This window comes from Petromyzon marinus, chromosome 77 (genome assembly GCF_048934315.1).
Source record: "Petromyzon marinus isolate PM22_M1 ecotype Great Lakes invasive population chromosome 77, UKy_Petmar_22M1.pri1.0, whole genome shotgun sequence".
In the NCBI taxonomy this organism is placed as follows: Eukaryota; Metazoa; Chordata; class Hyperoartia; order Petromyzontiformes; family Petromyzontidae; genus Petromyzon; species Petromyzon marinus.
In genome coordinates this window covers 4,064,234-4,081,708 of record NC_133743.1, presented here as the reverse complement: position 1 = coordinate 4,081,708, position 17,475 = coordinate 4,064,234, and the positions used below count along the sequence as shown (strand labels likewise).

The 17,475-nt window shown below is 42.5% G+C and overlaps 1 protein-coding gene across 2 annotated transcripts in view; it reads right to left on the bottom strand.

Moving 5' to 3' along the window:
- Positions 1-1,994: 1,994 nt before the first annotated feature.
- Positions 1,995-17,475, bottom strand: part of LOC116957576 (guanylate-binding protein 1-like) — a 60,096-nt gene continuing 44,615 nt past the window's right edge. For both annotated transcript variants that reach the window (XM_076056704.1, XM_076056705.1), the window contains 5 exons: positions 11,843-12,123; positions 10,170-10,376; positions 7,334-7,436; positions 6,787-6,890; positions 1,995-3,596 (listed from right to left, as the gene is read on the bottom strand). In XM_076056704.1, the coding sequence (XP_075912819.1) occupies positions 3,471-3,596; positions 6,787-6,890; positions 7,334-7,436; positions 10,170-10,376; positions 11,843-12,123 (821 nt within the window). In that variant the 3' untranslated portion in view covers positions 1,995-3,470. The remainder of the gene's footprint in view (positions 3,597-6,786; positions 6,891-7,333; positions 7,437-10,169; positions 10,377-11,842; positions 12,124-17,475) is intronic.

Here is a 17,475-nt window from a genome sequence, read left to right as displayed (position 1 = left end):
TAAAGCTTTCGTGACTGCAGTAATTCATATTCTTAGCTCTTTCGGTAAAGTCACGTAGAAGGAAAATAATAAAATAATGCAAATAAAACAATGTTATTATTATTTAACTTCTACGTGACTTTACCGACAGAACCAAGAATATCTTAATACCTGTTTTATTGCCAGAAAGCGTAAACCTATTATTTTTTCATACCTGAAGGTGCCTGCTGTATATTTGAGGTTTGCGTGTTCTCTCTCCTCGTGATTGTGTGGTTTTTCTCCCTGTCGTCTGGGTTTTCCCTCCACATTTAGAATCAACATGCATGCAGAGTATTTGACTGCTATTATACATTCCCACATGATGAAAAGCCAGCTCGTTGAGCTACCATAATTGGCCAGGTCGCTTCTGAAAAAAAATCGATATCTCAATGGGCTTTACCTGTTACAACAAATATTATATATTTTGATTTAAAGCTTTCGTGACTGCAGTAATTCATATTCTTAGTTTTTTCGGTAAAGTCACGTTGAAGAGAAACAACAAAATAACAAAATATATATAAAACAATAAAAAATTCTCACGACGTTTCGATGACCGTTTGAGTTATGGTCGAAACGTCGTGAGAATTTTTTATTGTTTTATATATATTTTGTTATTTTGTTGTTTCTCTTCAACGTGACTTTACCGAAAAAACTAAGAATATAAATATTATATAGTTTAGTAGTCCGTGAGCTGCTTGCAGGTAGGATCATTGTTTTCATAGCCCCCACTCACTGTCGTTGGATTAGTCGTCGTCCCTAGAGTCCAGCAAATTGGTGTGACCTCCCTGTTCCCCTCGCCCTTGCAATTATTCCGGTTTAGTTTGAAGGCGTAGGGGGGCGGGAGGGGCACATAGGGGATTTACCCCGGGCTCTGCACCCCCTATGGATGGCCCTGGCAGTGACTATGTTCTACTGGACATCTGTGGAAAAGAGCTTAATATGTTATCGGATTGCTCCTCCAGTACAAATTAAAAAAAAAATAATTGATCGGCGTCGGGGTGCGGGAAAAATGGAGGAGCAGGAGCAGTAGGCCAATGTGTACTCGGACCTGTATATATTTGTGATAATGCTGATGATAATGTTGCTGACGATGATGATGCTGCTGATGCTATTGCTGATGTTGCAGATTATGATTTTACTGATGGTAATTGTAGCTTGCCATTACATTTGCAAAAACGTTAGCATGTTTGACCACAAGTGTAGTGGCATAAAGTAGTAGTGTAGTGGTAAAGGGTAGTAGCACAGCGCTGGCTGCTGGCAGGAAAGGGGATCCGCGGCTTACGGCAGCCCTGACGTCAGCAGACCGGGATATACACCAGAGGGGGATCTAGGGAAAAGGTCACAGAGGGGGCACACCAAGAATCCGCTGGTAGGTTCCCGAAGGGGGGCGTGGCCAGGAGCGGAGCCAGGCCAAGCTGACAGTATAAGAGGGGCCCCTGTAGGGGACCTCGGAGCTGTTGTTGGAGTGGGATCCTCATCGTGCTGCTGAAGTATTCGTCACCATTCTCGTCGTCTTCTCCCTTCTTCTCGTCGTCTCCATCTTCACCATCTCGGGGCGTGACCAGTCAGGCGGCCTACCGACTGTCCTGAGTAGCGTCGCCGTCAATAGACGGACTAATTATTAAGAGTGCTAACCCCGATGTTGCTTGTTAATAAAGAAGTGCCTCCAAGTCTTATTGTCTCCGAGTTAGTCACAACACAAGTATCTGTATCAGAATCTTCATTTAGGCTGGAGGTGGAATTGATGAGCTATGAACCTCTTTTTTCGCATATATTCAGTGGGGGTGAGTCAGCAAGTTACAAATATGCGTGGTTAATGCCTTGTAATAGGTTTAGATTTTTTGTACGAACAGCTTAACGCCTCCTGAAACATTATTTCCAAAAAGGGTAAAGCTTATACTTTTTATAATCTTGAATGTGGCAAAAAGTATTGCTTAGAATTCTCGACAATGAAGAAATACAGAAACACACTGGCAGATCTCTAAAATTACTTTATTACACAATAAAGGTGACAAATCAGATGTTAGTCATCGACCAAATACACCTTATATCGTGAAGCGTTAAACACATTCACCAAATTCTTCATCAAATAATGTAATACATTAGGTAACAACCAAACAAAATAATTAGAAAGTTTTTCAAAAATCAATCAACAATCGACCACCTTCAAACAATCAAATACTCGAGATACGCATTGCGTAAAATACGAATTTCACATTGCCTTCATAGCTTACCCGAATTAATTAGATTTTAATAGAACGAGCATATTATCAGCTCTAAGTCAACAAATAGTTTAAACAAAAAAAAACTCTTGAGGAACACCTACATTAGAAGTATTGCCTGCATTAAGTGAGAATGCCCACCTTGACACATGTCTGCAGCTAATTATACATTCATGATTGATTTTTGGGTTAGGCCATAATGATCTGCCCCAATCTGTGTCGTTAGATCAAACCTCCACAGCCAAACAAACGAATTATAAGAGCAATCCAGAAAGCCAGTCACTTTGCCTTTCTGGGTCATTCCTCGGACTTACTAGATCTTGTGGTAAAGATGCCTGCCTATGTCAGACCTAACTGAGCAGAGTAAAATGGCTGGATTTATAAAGTATATAATGTGTGTAAAATGCAATATAATTTTTTATTAGTATATTATGCATATTAAATGCTATAGATTATGTTTCATAGTATATAAGGTATAAGAAATTTAGAAAAAATGTTATGGAGTATATAATGCAAATTAAATATAAAAGAATGTTATATAGTCATATTCAGCCAATATGAATCTACTGCTGGATGTTGGCATCCCCAGACATCACTATCTCTCTTAATCCTGCAATGTAATTATGCAATTATTCTTGAAGGCCCACCATTAACCAGATTATGCGTTAATTGTGTTTTGACCGACCGTCTGTGTTGCTTTATATGGTTTCCAATTTTTGCTAAACCCTGTCTGTTGGGTATGCTTCTCTCTGTGTCCCCTGTTGTGTCTGTGTTAGTTCCCCCTACTTGGGTGTCTGTATATACATCTGGGGTTATGTGTTTCCCCTCTCTCGTAAATTTAGCTCTTCTGTACCTGATGATGGCTGCTTGTGTTGCAACCGAAACGTCGTACGCTATTATGTTATTTTATTATTTCTTATTTATACGTGACTTTACCGAAAAAAAACAAAGAGTAATTCCTGCAGTCACGAAAGCTTCGAACCAAGTCTAGTCTTGGCCAGTAATAATTTGTTATAATTTTCAGCCTCTTGTCATTTCACTGCTGGATAAAGTGCTCATGTATTAGTCACGTGGGTTATTTTGCCATACTTCACCACACTGGTCAGGAATATCAACCAGCATGGATTGATCGTGGTTGATAATGATTATTGGCGAATTATGGTGTTGGTATGTTGCACATTTGACTTGCAGCATAATTGCATTTTGGCTACAACTATTAACCAATCATGCTTAGCTGATGATGCATTTGTTATTTGAGGCCATCTTCTTCTTGTGGTTCTGCTCTATGTCTTCGATGTTTTCATCCGTGTGTGTCTTGATCACCTGTATATTCTTGCTGAATATCTTCAAAACGTTCTGAAAGAAAACCATAAAATGCTCATCAGCGAATTTCTTTCATGGAACGAATTTTTAGAGGTGACCTCACTAGGAGGTGCGATGGCCGAGCGGTAGCAGGTTTGCTGCTGCTTGTTGCAGTAGTTAATGGCTCTAGCACATCAACCACCATGGTAAATACTGGTGGATATATTCATCATACAGAAAATGCAGCTGTCATGAAGGTTCTCCTGACTAGACTAGCGCAGATGTATTGCATGGGAGGTGCAGTAGACGTAATTAATATGAAGAAATTGATGATAATGGACGGTGATCATATTGTTGACAGGAGGGGATAGGGCTCACCACCAATAGCTGTTTTACCGGTACAGCCCTTTTAGCCATATACTGCTTGATGAGAGCTTCACCAAGCTACGCAAGCCGTGGATACCCCGCTGGCCACTACGGGTTGCTGATAGGATGGGGCTTAGAGGTGCCTACCATTTAACCCCGCAGCTGCCTATTACAACTTACTGTGCATTGTGGTGCTTGCCCATCCAAGCACTATATAGGACCATCGCTACTTAGCTTCCGAGATCTGACGAAATTGGGCAGTTTCTGGGTAATTTTGCAACTTTATAATTTATATTGTTAATTTGCACATTGGTGGTGTGGTGGTGCAGTGGTTTGCACAGCGCACCTTGAACCCGCAATTCCTTCCCACGGCAAATATTGGTGGCAAGTTCCTCTTTCCAACCCACACTGATGAGCATGGTGAGGTATGGTTCAATAATGCCCACATTCTGCATGGCATGGGGAGGCCCTCATTGAGTAGTGGATTTAAAAAACAATATACTACTCCAGCCATTGTGTGTTACCACCGTTTGAGAATAGGCTCAAAAGAAAGCTGTCTCTGGTGTGGACCAATCAGTTTCAAGGACAATGCATATATTATCAGTGTGTTTTTTGTTTGCATTCTGACCACAAGCATTGTGGTTAATGCAGACATGATTCCTTGTAAAAGGTATTAGTTTGGTGTTTTAACATCATAACACCTGTTTTGTTGCCAGATAACATGGGAAAAACTATTATCATATTTTTGTACTGGCAAAGGAGGTCCCATGAAGGAGCCCTTGTTTCTAAATAGTGTCATAGGCGGATGAGAGGTCTATCATAACTGTGTTATTAATTTCATTTTGCTGGAATCCAGCTTCGATGTGGCTAGCGAGAGAAAACGACATTGTCACAGTAACTTCTGGCATGTCAAAATCTGGCTTCTTTGATGGGCGGGTATGGCTTGACTGTAGGCACGATGCGTGTGAGCGGTGTGTGTTCCATACATTTATATGCTATCGATTGACTGTAACTTGAGGTCTGATCTTCTGGTTTTCCCAGTTTCAGCAGGGCAACGACTGCCAGGGTCTGGGGATTGTGTCACTTAAACAAACAGTGGTAAAATAAAGCCGCTAGCCAGTTTCGGCCAAGAGGTCCCAAGTTTTTGAGGAATTTTGGATAAATGTTGTTGTTTGCAGCATTTTAGGCTATGGTGTCACATAGTGGATCAATAATCTCATCTCTCGAGTATGGACGGGAGAAGGTGGAGCTTGTTCGTAGGCTCTTTGGGGTTGTGGTGAGATCTTTGTGTTCATCTTGTTTGTGCTTTGTCTTTATTATGGCTTTTTTCAGGTGAGATGGTGAGAGTCAATGTTGTTAGCGGTGACTTGGGGCTCCTTTTTACAGGTAGTATGCCGGTGCCAAGAGGGTGAAGGAGATTTCACGCTTTGCGTCTGGAGTGTGCAAAGTTAATCTCCTCAATCTTTCTCAACTTCGCTGTTGTCAGGCTGGATTTAGTGCCTCTAATAACACTGATGCCTTTGCTGTAGCACCAGTTATTTTAAACTGCTTTCAGAAGTGCATTGTTTTCCAGATTTCAGCATGGAGTGACTGGGGATGTTGTTGGTGGCTTCTCAGATGATGGGAGCCGCAAGACGCAAAAAAAAGTTTGTGGTTATTTTATTACAGCCTTCACTTGTTTGTTTAAAGAGCTGTAGAGCACTGCAAAGATGAGTGGTGGTTTTGGTTTACCGAAGAGATGGAATCTGCCTCAGTAGCCCACAATCACAAATCACAATTAAATTCCATAAAAAAGTAACTTGCAGCACCACATTTATTCCCATACTGTGGGGGAAGAATGGTGATCCTATAGCTGATCCCCAGAAATAGTTTTTTTCAGGTTGTCTGAGCAGTTGTCTGATATCTTGGGCGAGGGGAAACCCCTCAGCCCAGAAAACATCCCGAGCAAGATGGGGGTGACTCTGATGGGACTAGTAGTCACCCTCTATAAGTGACTCGCTGGAGTTCCATCTATTGAGGAAGCATGGAAGGCGATCCAGAGTCCGTGGACAAGAAAAGTACTGGGCAGAGTTGATCTCCCAAATGAACTGCTGTGGGATGGCGCAGTTTGCATGCAGACTGCCCAATATGACATCATTACAACAGTCTGGACCACTGCACAGGTTTCACATGATTGGATGGATGCCCTGGTGGTCCCCTTTAAGAACGGGGACCACACACATTGTAACAACTACAGGGGCATTTCTCTCTTCAGTGTGCATGGAAATGTCCTGGAGGATTATCGAACTTTGCCTTACCAGGCACGCTGAGGAGAGGCTTGCTGAACCCCAATGTGTTTTCAGGCCGCGGCAGGCCTGCAAAGACACCATGTTCTAACAGGACCTATATCTCTGCTTATTTACGTGGTCAAGGCCTATCATACCATAAATAGGTCAGGGCTCTAGGTTTTTCTTCATGCTTTTGGAGTCGCAGACTCTGCTCACAATGATTAAGGCCCTTCATGATGGTGGGTATGCCCGGGTAAAGCTATGTGGCTGGGAGCACAGACATTTCCTGATTATCTTGGCGTGTGACAGGGATGTCTTCTTGCTCCCACATTATTTAACACAAATTCGACCACATAATTCGAGAAGCTTTCTATGGCTTTACTGGAGGCATTCCCATCTGGTATACAGTAGATACAGTGGGAGGCTGATCGATGCCCGGGTGCAGTCGAGGGATGGTCCAATATTGGTCAACCATGTTATGTATGCAGATGATCTGGTGATTGTTGCTGATTAAAAAAGGAGCCTCTCCTGGTGAACCTCGAGCACGCTACTAAAGGTGGGGGCTTACCATCAGCCCCACCAAAGTCACGTAGAAAACCTGATATCATCACCTGGTACTGATTTTGAAGGTATGAAATCTTCTCATCTTGGTATTCTTGTGCCTCTTTCATGGCCTTTAGCTCCAGTTTCATTCTCGTTTCATTCTGCTTGTACTCTGTAAAATAATTAAATGACATTTATTTACACACCTCCGCCCAACGTTAATGCTTTCTAATTTTGACAGCGTTTTTGAATTAGCTACGTTTGTCTGCTCATCGGTAGTGCTCCGCATAATGCAGAGCACATTAAGGTGTAGAGCCTGGCTGTTGGTAGAGGCTGAAGAAGGTAGGCTTGAAGTGCCATTTTAGAGAGGATTTTCCTCCAGGATTTCGAAAATCTGTTTTTGAACAGCCAGCATTCGATTGAAGACCCTCCCAAACGCACTTTTGCTGAGGGTTGACACATTTATACTTACGTGATCTAACCCAAAAGCCTATATTATGAATAATACTGGTCGCAAATACCTACGTGTTAAACTGAAAATATATTGCTGGCATCTTGACTTAACCTGACGCCCATGGCTATTTGTGATTCAGGGATAAAGGAGCTTTATCTTACCAATTTCCTGCTGTTGAACGCTGGTCAACGTCTTGTCCACCATTAGGATCGCCTTGCCACTCTCCTTATTCTGCTCCAGAAATTCCTTGTACATACTCGTCATCTGCGAAGGTGGAAAAGGTGAAGGGTCCTGCATTTTAATTACTGTACATCAACACGAAGTTACACCAGGTCTAAAGAAGCCTGAAGCACATCGTGCACATCTTATGCCTGGCAAGGCTTCATGAACCAAGCTTATGCTGCTGTACAATCTGCTGATATTTATTGGCTGCTCCTACTGCTGTTACACAACTGGCATGTAGAGTCGCAATCTGCAAATTTTAAATCAGGACTCACTGGTAATCACCAATCTGTTACATTACCACTCCTAATTCGCTGATTGCCTTTGTGGGCAAAATAGACCGGGTAGGAGGCAACTTAGACAAAACAACTGGTGAAAATCACACACGCAGTTACACCCAACTATAAATTAGATTATGAACTGTGATTAAGGTCGTAAAACCTACAATCTAAGCTTTAATTTCTTGCTCACATAACTGGTAGCATAAGGGTCTGCACAATAGGGAGCTCCTAGAGAGGGTGTTTTTTACTTAGACTTCGATACTGGTCAGAAATTTTGGAATTTATGGAAGTACCCATCCTGAACCGCACCACACACAATCTGCCGTTTGACTAACTATGGCGTACCTGTTAATACTGCTGGGTGGACAGAGGCATTAAGTGGGAACTTAAGAATATTGAATCAAACCAGTGACCTTAATTTCTGGAAAACTTCAAGATTATGCATCATGTAAAATTAGCGGAGTTTAGATTTTCCACAGGCATTGAGTCATATGAAAGAGCATTGCATAATGTGAAAAGAGAGACAGACAGACACAAAAAACTAAACCTTTTATTTTGGAGATTTGGCTTGTGCCTCCATTTCTTTAAATATTCCCCAATGAGGTTTAGGTATTGGTTCAGAGTAGATTCGATGTCGTTGAAAGTGGCTTCCAGGGCAAGGTCATACGCATATGCAAATTTGGGTAATCCGGTTGGCGGCATGTAGCTCGTGTAGACATTGAGCATTTCGTGCGAGTACTGAATTTTGTGGCAATCCATTGAGGAACAAGGGTGAGCTGGCTTTGTCTACCATAAAGACACACAGTCACCTATTTCTCCGCATCTTCCATATCAGGCACATTGTTTAGAGTCAAGGAATGGTCCTTGTGAGCTTCAACATCAAGCCTTAATCTACACTGTGTCATAGGTCGATGACAAGTCCACAAAGGCTGTACCGGTCTTGGATTTATTCTAGAATCCGAAATCAATATCCTTTGCAAGGACCAAAACTTGGTCACAGAAGCTGCATCAGGGCCAGAATCCTGCTTATTCTTCAGTGATCACTGACTCCACGAGAAGGCTAATTTTCTGGAGGATCTTGCATCCCAGAAGTTTATAGGTCATGTACAAGAGCATACACCTATAGCTTCCTGGATAGTTGGTTGGCTTGTCCCGTTTGGGTGATGCAACGACTATAGCCTGCCACCATGCATTTTAGATGCATCCGGTTTTCGTTGTTTTGGTGTAGATGTTTTTTCCGGCCATTGGTGTCCCCTAAGGATTAAGTGATGGAGGGATTTTGGGGGGATACCATCTCTGCCAGCAGCCTTGCCTTCATTTCCGGCCACATCCTCCCTCATTTCATCTGTGCTAATGGTGATGGAATCTTGTAAATAAATTTAAGCCAATATCTGGTGTAATTGGAGATGGATTTCTTGCTTAATGTTTTTGTTGAGCGTTTTTTTATGTTCTCCACTAGTTTGGAGGCTATCGAGTTTGGAAATCTGACACTCAAAGTGCCCTACCAGAGCAAGCTCTGTAGCATTTCTATACTTGTGTAATGTACCTCTCAGAGAAACCGTCTTGTTCAATTATATGTATATTTATTATGAATAAAGTCCGCCGACTCACTGATAACTTAACGAGTAACTGCGAGTTACTATACATTCTTGAGTAACTTAGACAACTCTATTCTGAGACAAAACAACTCTAGCCTTCCAAAACTACAAGGTGCCAACGCCAGGATGATGAAGACGACCCGCTCCAAGGTGACAACGGCGACGGCAATTTCCCCACAACAGCAGCCCCGCACACCAGTTCGCGCCGGCTCTTATCCCCCTCACGACCCGGCCACGCCCCTATTCCAGAACCCTCTCTTACTGCACCTGGCCGTGTTTGTCTCTGCCCTTATTACAATTTACGACCGTTAGGTCCTGTGCTTCCCCCTACGTGCCCTGTCAACAAATGTCCCATCAATCATTATTAGCGACCACTTAGGTCCCACATTACCCTAACGTGAGCCTGTCTGTTCCCGTTACGTTAATTAGTAACCATGGCCACGGGGAGCCGTACTGTCTCTTCATCACCCCATACGATCCTTACACTGGGAAATCATAAATATTTCCAAATATTTTTTATTGCAAAGATATGGCCACATTTCAACAAAGTTACAAAGCCAAAGTAGTTTTCTACCTAAATGAGCATGAAGGCAGTGCTCATCTTCTGCTTGCAATGCCGAGTCAGTGGTTTAAATTACACATTCCTCTGAATCAAGTATATTAGTTTGGACTGATATGGACTGAGACAGCCACCAAACAGGATTTCGTTGAGAGACGCTTTCTATTTTGCTGAGCCACCTTTGCCAGTTATGATTTATTGAGTGCAATTACAAGCATTGCTTAATTTATCTGCTTTCATTGCTGGGTCCATTTCATTCCCTCATTAGTAATTCTGCACTCTGGGACATTCATTTAATTATCGGTGCTTTATATAGGTTGTTGCTGTGGTAAGTCACCTCGTCTCCGAGCCCTGTGGTCTCAAAGTAATCCTCTTCAATCTTCTTCATCATCGCCTGGTATTTCATGAAGCCTCCAGGCTGCATGAAGTCCTGGTACTGCTCATCCACCAGCCAGTACAGTTCTTTGAGTCGTATTCTGCACTTTTCCTGCGATTGCTGCTTGTTGTGTGTCACCAACCTCTTACACATATTCTCCATGTGCTTCTGTCATAATAACAACAACACGCATTTCCAGTGATGATCCTGGGCTGTTGCAATTGTGTAGCATAATTAATATGGCCCCTGGTGCAAGGAATACAATGGGAGCCCCCTGACCAATTAGACTCAGCCTTTCAACCATCCACTCAATCTCTCACCCAGTCACATACTCATCCACAAATTCACTTGCTCACCCACCCACCCACTTAGAATCCGAATCAGAATGTTTATTTCAAATGGAAGGATCCGATGAGATATGAAGCTCTTTTTCACAGATGTCCAATAGGGGCAGGTCAGAAAGTTACAACAATGCAAAAACAGATAGGAGTGGAAAATATACGAAATCTTTGGAAGTCAGTCAATATACATAAAGAGTAAATAAAGTATATATGTATGGATTGCATAAGTACATCCATTCCTGCCGATCTTTCAACACCAAATTCCATCTTGGGCAAAGTAGTTAAATACAAATAGTCCCAAACCACACCTAAGTAACACAGTCCATCAAAATTACTCAGCGACCTACTCACTGTTCCTCAATTATCCACTCAACGACTCAACCACTCACACACATACACACAATTACCCACTCACTCATACACTCACCCACCCATTTAATGTCTCACTTGCTCAATGACTCACTACAGCGCTTAAACACGTAATCTTTAATTCTTAGGTTTAAATAATTTCATCGTACGTTTTCACTTATCTAGTTAAACAAATCCATCTCAATTCTGTGCAATCCACAAACACACAGGTGCATAATTTGAGAGATTTCCAGCTAATTAATCAGTATTTCTACATATGCGATAAAACCAGTGCCACCAGAGAAAACCCACACTTGTGAGGGGGCAACCCTCAATTCTATAAAGATAGGGCAGATTAAATCACATCTTATATAGATGTATAGAGTGCTTTAGTCCAATACGCTTTACAATATTCATACAATTGTACATACGATGATTGTGGTTATTACTAAAAAGTGGTGCAGTTATGGTGATAGGACAGATGGGAGTGGTTAAATATGGGTACTGCTAGGGGGAATAATAGGCCTACTGGTAGGCCTAGTGGCAGGCCTGGTCATAGCTGGGATAGCGGGAGTTAGGGAATGGTAGTAGGGTGGGCTCGGGAGAAGACATGGGGGTTGTTTTACGGGAGAAACAGAAGCTGATTATGGTGAAGATGATTGCTCTGTGTGCTGCAGTGGTAGTTAGTTCCATTGAAGGGGAGCAAGAAGGGAACAGGAATGAGAGCGCGACCGGGCGCAAGGTGAGGGAGGCACAGAGAGGGGTAGAAGAGATTGGGAGTGGAGAGGACGGGATGGGGCAGAGTGAGATAATATAAGAGTATTGCACCTGTGACGGTCATGCTAAGGGAGTTGCATAACATGTGTGCGATCCACCAAACCTAGCCTCTGTAGTGCTGGATAATAGGCATGCATAGTCACCAGCACCCAGTTCACCCATACTCACCATCAACTCCTTCTCGTGCGTGTGCTCCCAATCGAGCACAGCGTGACAGTAGAAGAGATCCATAGCTTTCTCCATGCACTTTTCGTGGTCCTTGTAGAGCTGACAGGTTTTCAGTGGAAAGTCGACTAAGATGTTCTCCACCTCCTTCCGGTAGAGTTCCTTGGCATCCTCCACTACCTGCAGGTTGGCGAGCTGCACCACCTGTACCCGTGTGTTCTCGATGCAGACCATGTCACCAGAACGCTGAGCCGCAATGTACATCTCTGCAACCTGCAGAAACACTGACACATCATCATCAGATGTGACCGATCCACTGCAGTTGCCACCTCTCATGATCCTGAGATGTAACCCCTACCTGCATATGAGATGATCTCATTGCTCCATATCCTCGATGGACGGTCCTCTCAGACGCGTTCCATTTCTTGGCCGCCACCCCACTATTCTCGATCATCGGCCATCTTATCTTCTTGGGATTGTCCTGACCAAGCCCATTTACTTATGTTATCAATGTGATGTCACCTAACTTGTGTATGTTCTTCTGCATGTAATTCCAAGCATGTATCTCTCTTTGCTTCTTTGTGCCCTTTTATGTTTTTGTCCAGGTCTTTGAACCATATGTCACAGCCAGAAGTACACGCATTGACAACTTCTTTATTTAGGCACCTCCAATTAGCACAGGTGTATGGTGCAAAATAAGTTCAAAAGTTAATGTTACTTTTTATTATCAAGGTAAATTTTAGAAAAGCACTGCAACCTGATCTCACCCGATTCTGTATTTCATTTTTTTTAAATCCTGGCCCGCTTTCAATAATTGTCCTTGGTTCCTCTGATAGATATCTTCGATTGTTTAGCGAATGTCCTTCATGGCATTCTATATACTGAAAAACTCCCGTTTAATTATTCATTCAGATTTATTGCACGATGTTTATAATGCCTGACTTACAATCACAAGGCCGTTTTGGGTCAAGATTTTGTCCCTAATGATTTACAATTTTGTTATTTTCTTCATAATAAGACGCTTAAGATAAAAACACACCCCAAACCATGGGGTAATTTTGAAACAAAAAATGTGCTTTAATAATCGTTTTCAACTAGTATGCAGAGCAGCCTTCTAAAATATGATTATGAACGTAACTTACTGCTTTAAAACAGGGAGAAATATTAATTGAAATATTATTCTGAACTTATTAAAACAGAACTCACAAAAGATAAAATGGATTTTCCAAAATTATAAGGCACACCCTTAACTTTTGCTGCACGTGAAAAGAGTGCTATGCTGTGGGAGATGAGTCGCTACTTGAGAGACTGCTCTTTGTAATGGATATGCAGCATTTGCACTGCTGTCTCAAGGTCACCAACAGAGATGAGAATTACTCATTCGACCAGGAAAACAATGGACCTGATTGAGCATTTGTTTACACGATTTTGTGGAAAACCAGTATTAGCTGGAAATTCCATATTTCAGTTTTTGCCTGTAACCCAGCGCTATGGAGGCTAAGGTTGGTGGATCATACTAATTCGTGAAAAGACATCCCTTGAATCGTACACGATGAATGGAGAAGCCATTATTTGTGGAAGAAAAACAGCTAACTCTGTAGTAGGTTACAACTCGGTTAATGATGGCATTATCTCAGTACGTTTCCAATCCTAACCAGTTAACACCACCATTGTGTTGGTCTGCGCACCCATCTGAACGTCTGAGGCAGCTGACATTGATGAGTTATTTGGGAAACTTCACGAAACAATCGACAGCACATCAAAATGTGACACATTAGTTGTCATGGGAGATTGGAATGCAAAAGCAGGTGACATGCGGACAACTTGGATAACTGGACAGCATGGCAGATGGAGATAATAAACAGAGAAACTGTATAAGCTACATGAAAGCATGAACAAAATGTTTGATGCAGGAAAGTACGAACAAGAACCTACTGTGATTGAGTGAGAAGTACGAAAACCCTGAAAGAACTTACAAACAAAGCCCCAGGAGTAGATGTCACACCCAATGAGCCCATCAAGGGAGCAGGAGATGAGGCTATTAATATACTAACAGTTTTTTGCCAACAGATTTGGTCAAGCGGTGAAGTGGCCTAGAGACTTGAACCGTGCAATATAAATACCTAAACATAAGAAAATCGAGCCCAGACAATGCTCCAACAACCGTACTATAGCTCCCATATCCCATACCAGCAAAGTTTGGCTGAATATTATTCAACATAGAATTAAGAGCTATGTAGAAAGAGAACTATCAGATGTTCAAGTAGGCTTCAGGAATAGAAGAGGAACAAGGGACCAAATTGTAAACATCAAATGGATAATGGAAAGATCAAACGAATACCGGCAACAGCTGTACCTCTGCTTCATTGACTACAGCAAAGCTTTTTAGTGTGGAAACCAAAAACTGATGTTGATTACATTGAAGGAAATGGGAATCCGAACTCACCTTGTATGCCTGTTACGTAACCTATATGCCAACCAAAAAGCATTGGTAATACAAGTTTTCTTGGGTTAGTTCGTAAGGTTTGTCTCGTAAACAAAACATATCAATTCGTTACGAGTACAGCACACCAGTGGGTTGGAGAGCAAAGCCACAACATTTACAAATCTGAGTACGACGTTTAAAAAGCAACAGTTTGGGGAGACACGAGAAATTGACCTTGGGAATGGAGTAAAACAGGGCCGTATATTGTCTCCATACCAATTAAATAGATACATTGAGCATATAATGAGATAGGCAGGCCTGGATTCAATTTAAGCAGGCATGAAGATTGAAGGCAGAAGAATAAACAGCTTACAATATGCTGATGATACTACCATGCTCGCAAATAGCAAAGCTAAAATGATGACCCTGTTGGTAAATGTGTAGCGAGTCCAACCGAATCACAGACGTTGTCTTTAGGAGCAACACATTTATTTCCTATTAACACAACGTACACCTAGGGTGGTGACGGCGTTCACACACTCTGTTATGCGATCCCGGTCCGGAACACAAGCTGAGTCCCGGACCGCGTGGCTGGAGGCTTCTTCAGCTTGACGTGGAACTCCTTGCCTCTCCAACACGAAGAAGCCCGGGCCCCTCTCAGGGACCCCATTATATTTGTCCGGGCTGGGGCTAGCTACGCCTCTTGCCCCGCCCACCTTCTCGATATTTCTCGCCCTTACTCGCAGGCTCTCGAAAGCTCTCTCCAGACCATGTGACCACCCTTTGGCCCCCTTCCACCTGTGGCCCCCCTCTGGTAATGACCCATCACGTGGCCACAGGTCAACCAGAGTAGCATCACTTGATGTTACCCTCACTAGGCTGACGCTCTCTCGCTCCCTCAAGTGGAAGCCTGCACTGTGCGCAGCATGTGGTTCCATTGTGCTAACCAGCCTTTTCCAAAACCTCCACTAGGGTTGATACTGCACCCCATGTCCGGGGTATACGCGATGACGGTGCATCTTCTGCCGTGGCCTCGCAGGCCACGGCGCCACACAGTGACCTTCCCAGTCACTACAAATGTTAAAGAAGCTAGTGAGAAGGCTGGACTCTGCCTCAATCTCCCAAAGACGAAGGTTATTGCGACAGAATAACCAAACTAATTTAGTCTGGAAAATTAACCAATCAAAGTTATGCAGAACTTTGTATTCCTGGGCTCCTTGATTTCTGAAGACGGGGAGTGTAGCCACAAGATCAGAAGGTGGATAGTTTGAGGTAGAACAACGATGTCACAGCTCAATAACATATGGAGACACAAGGGCATTACCATGAACACCAAGAAGAGATTTTTTAAAGTTCTGGTATTCCCTGTTGCTGTATATGGATGCGAGTCATGGACGCCGAGATTGAGTGAGTGAAATAGGATCATAATAAAGGTTTTTGGGTTAGATCACGTTATTTATAAATGTGTCGTAACCCTCCACCACCCGACATGGCAAATCAGCAAAATAAAGTGTCACGTTGACAAAAGACAATTAGTTCACTACTTTAGCCCACCGGTGTGTTGAAGAGTGAATCCACAACATTTACAGTTTGAATACGACGTTTCACTGGTAATTACATCCAGCATCATCGGGCAATTCGTCAGAATGGTAAAGCCCTCACTTGCTCTCGGTCTTAAATAGAGCAGCAGGGTGACGTCATCATTCAACTAATTTCAGGTGCAGTGATTTGAGGCTGAGGGGGGGTATTGTAATTATATAATCGATTGGTAATCAGTCAATGGTTATGATTAGTAATGAGTTGTAGATTAGTAATTAGTTGCAATGTGTGTTATTGTGATTATATGCTACATTAGTAATCCGTTAATTAATGTTTCCCCTATAAGGAATTGTAATATGTATTATTTAATAATACGTTTCCAAGCCGCACTAAGGATCACCACATTTGGGATGTGGTGCTGGAGAAGAATGCCATGTATACCATGGGCAGCCAAAATATCAAACATATCTGTCTTGAGAGAAATTAACATACTTTGAAAAAGTTACGAGGACATTTGCACTAGAGGCATCGTTCTTGCTCAGGAATGGAGAAGATAGCAGGGGTAGAGGTCGACCTTCGGAGGAGGTGGATGGATGACATCAAGAACACCACTGGCCTTACACTAACCCAGACAGGTCTGGATAGCGGAGTCTGGTCGTGGAAGTCACCAAAGGTTGTACTCGACCTGATGGCACAAGGTAACAAGGTGACGTCCATACCTGTAGGTGTCAAAGTTGGCATGTCCTGGTTTGCCAATGTGGGGCATTACAGCAAGTGGATTCATTTCGATCTGTAGGGGTTTGAGTGTTACCCTCCTCACATCAGTGGTTTCTTTTTCCCGGGTACTGTTGTTTCCTCTAATATGTATAAAGACTCAATGATGGAGTTAGCTAAACATAAAAAAATAAGAACACAGATTTGGCAATTATTGGGGCTAGATATGGTCTTCTTTCCACTTTTCTGTAGATTTACTTGTTTCTTATGTTAAACTTGTGCAGGTTACAAACTGTACATCTTTTGATATATATTTTTAAAATCTTGACTTGTTAAAATCGCGTGTTTGCACTTAAATATTAACATGTTTTAGGTCATGTAGGCACTAATTCACTGAACCTCAGCAAATTAGGAGCAGCTAATAATAGCTGTATCAAAATGTATCATTTATTTTATCATGAAAAGCGACTAAATATCATGGATACATGCTGGATTCAAGCAAGAACAGAACAACGAATTCAGTCCCACATCCTTGACGCCAGAACCTACCGTGGAGCTGATATTCTTACTGATGATCAGCTTGTCATCTGAAGATGTGTCTACGATACTTTAATTGTGGTGGCAATCGTGTATCAAGGACCCTGCTCTCGTCTGGTTGATGAAGCTTGCAAGCAGGATTTTCATCAATGCTACAACATCCCGCATCCAAGAATGAGGGTTAATGCAGACTTCGCTCGGTGGTTGCGTGAGTTGCTGAGGAAATGAAAGCTTCCTCACTAGCATGTGATAATGAAACACTTAAAAAAATCCATAAAAAAGTGACTTGCAGGCCCACACCTATTACCATCCTTAAGGCAAAGAATGGTGACCCCGAGGAACAGGTTGGCAGGTTTGCTGAGAAATTATGTGAGGTTGGAGGAGGAGAAACTCCTCAGCTCAAACATCATAAGGTAAGGTG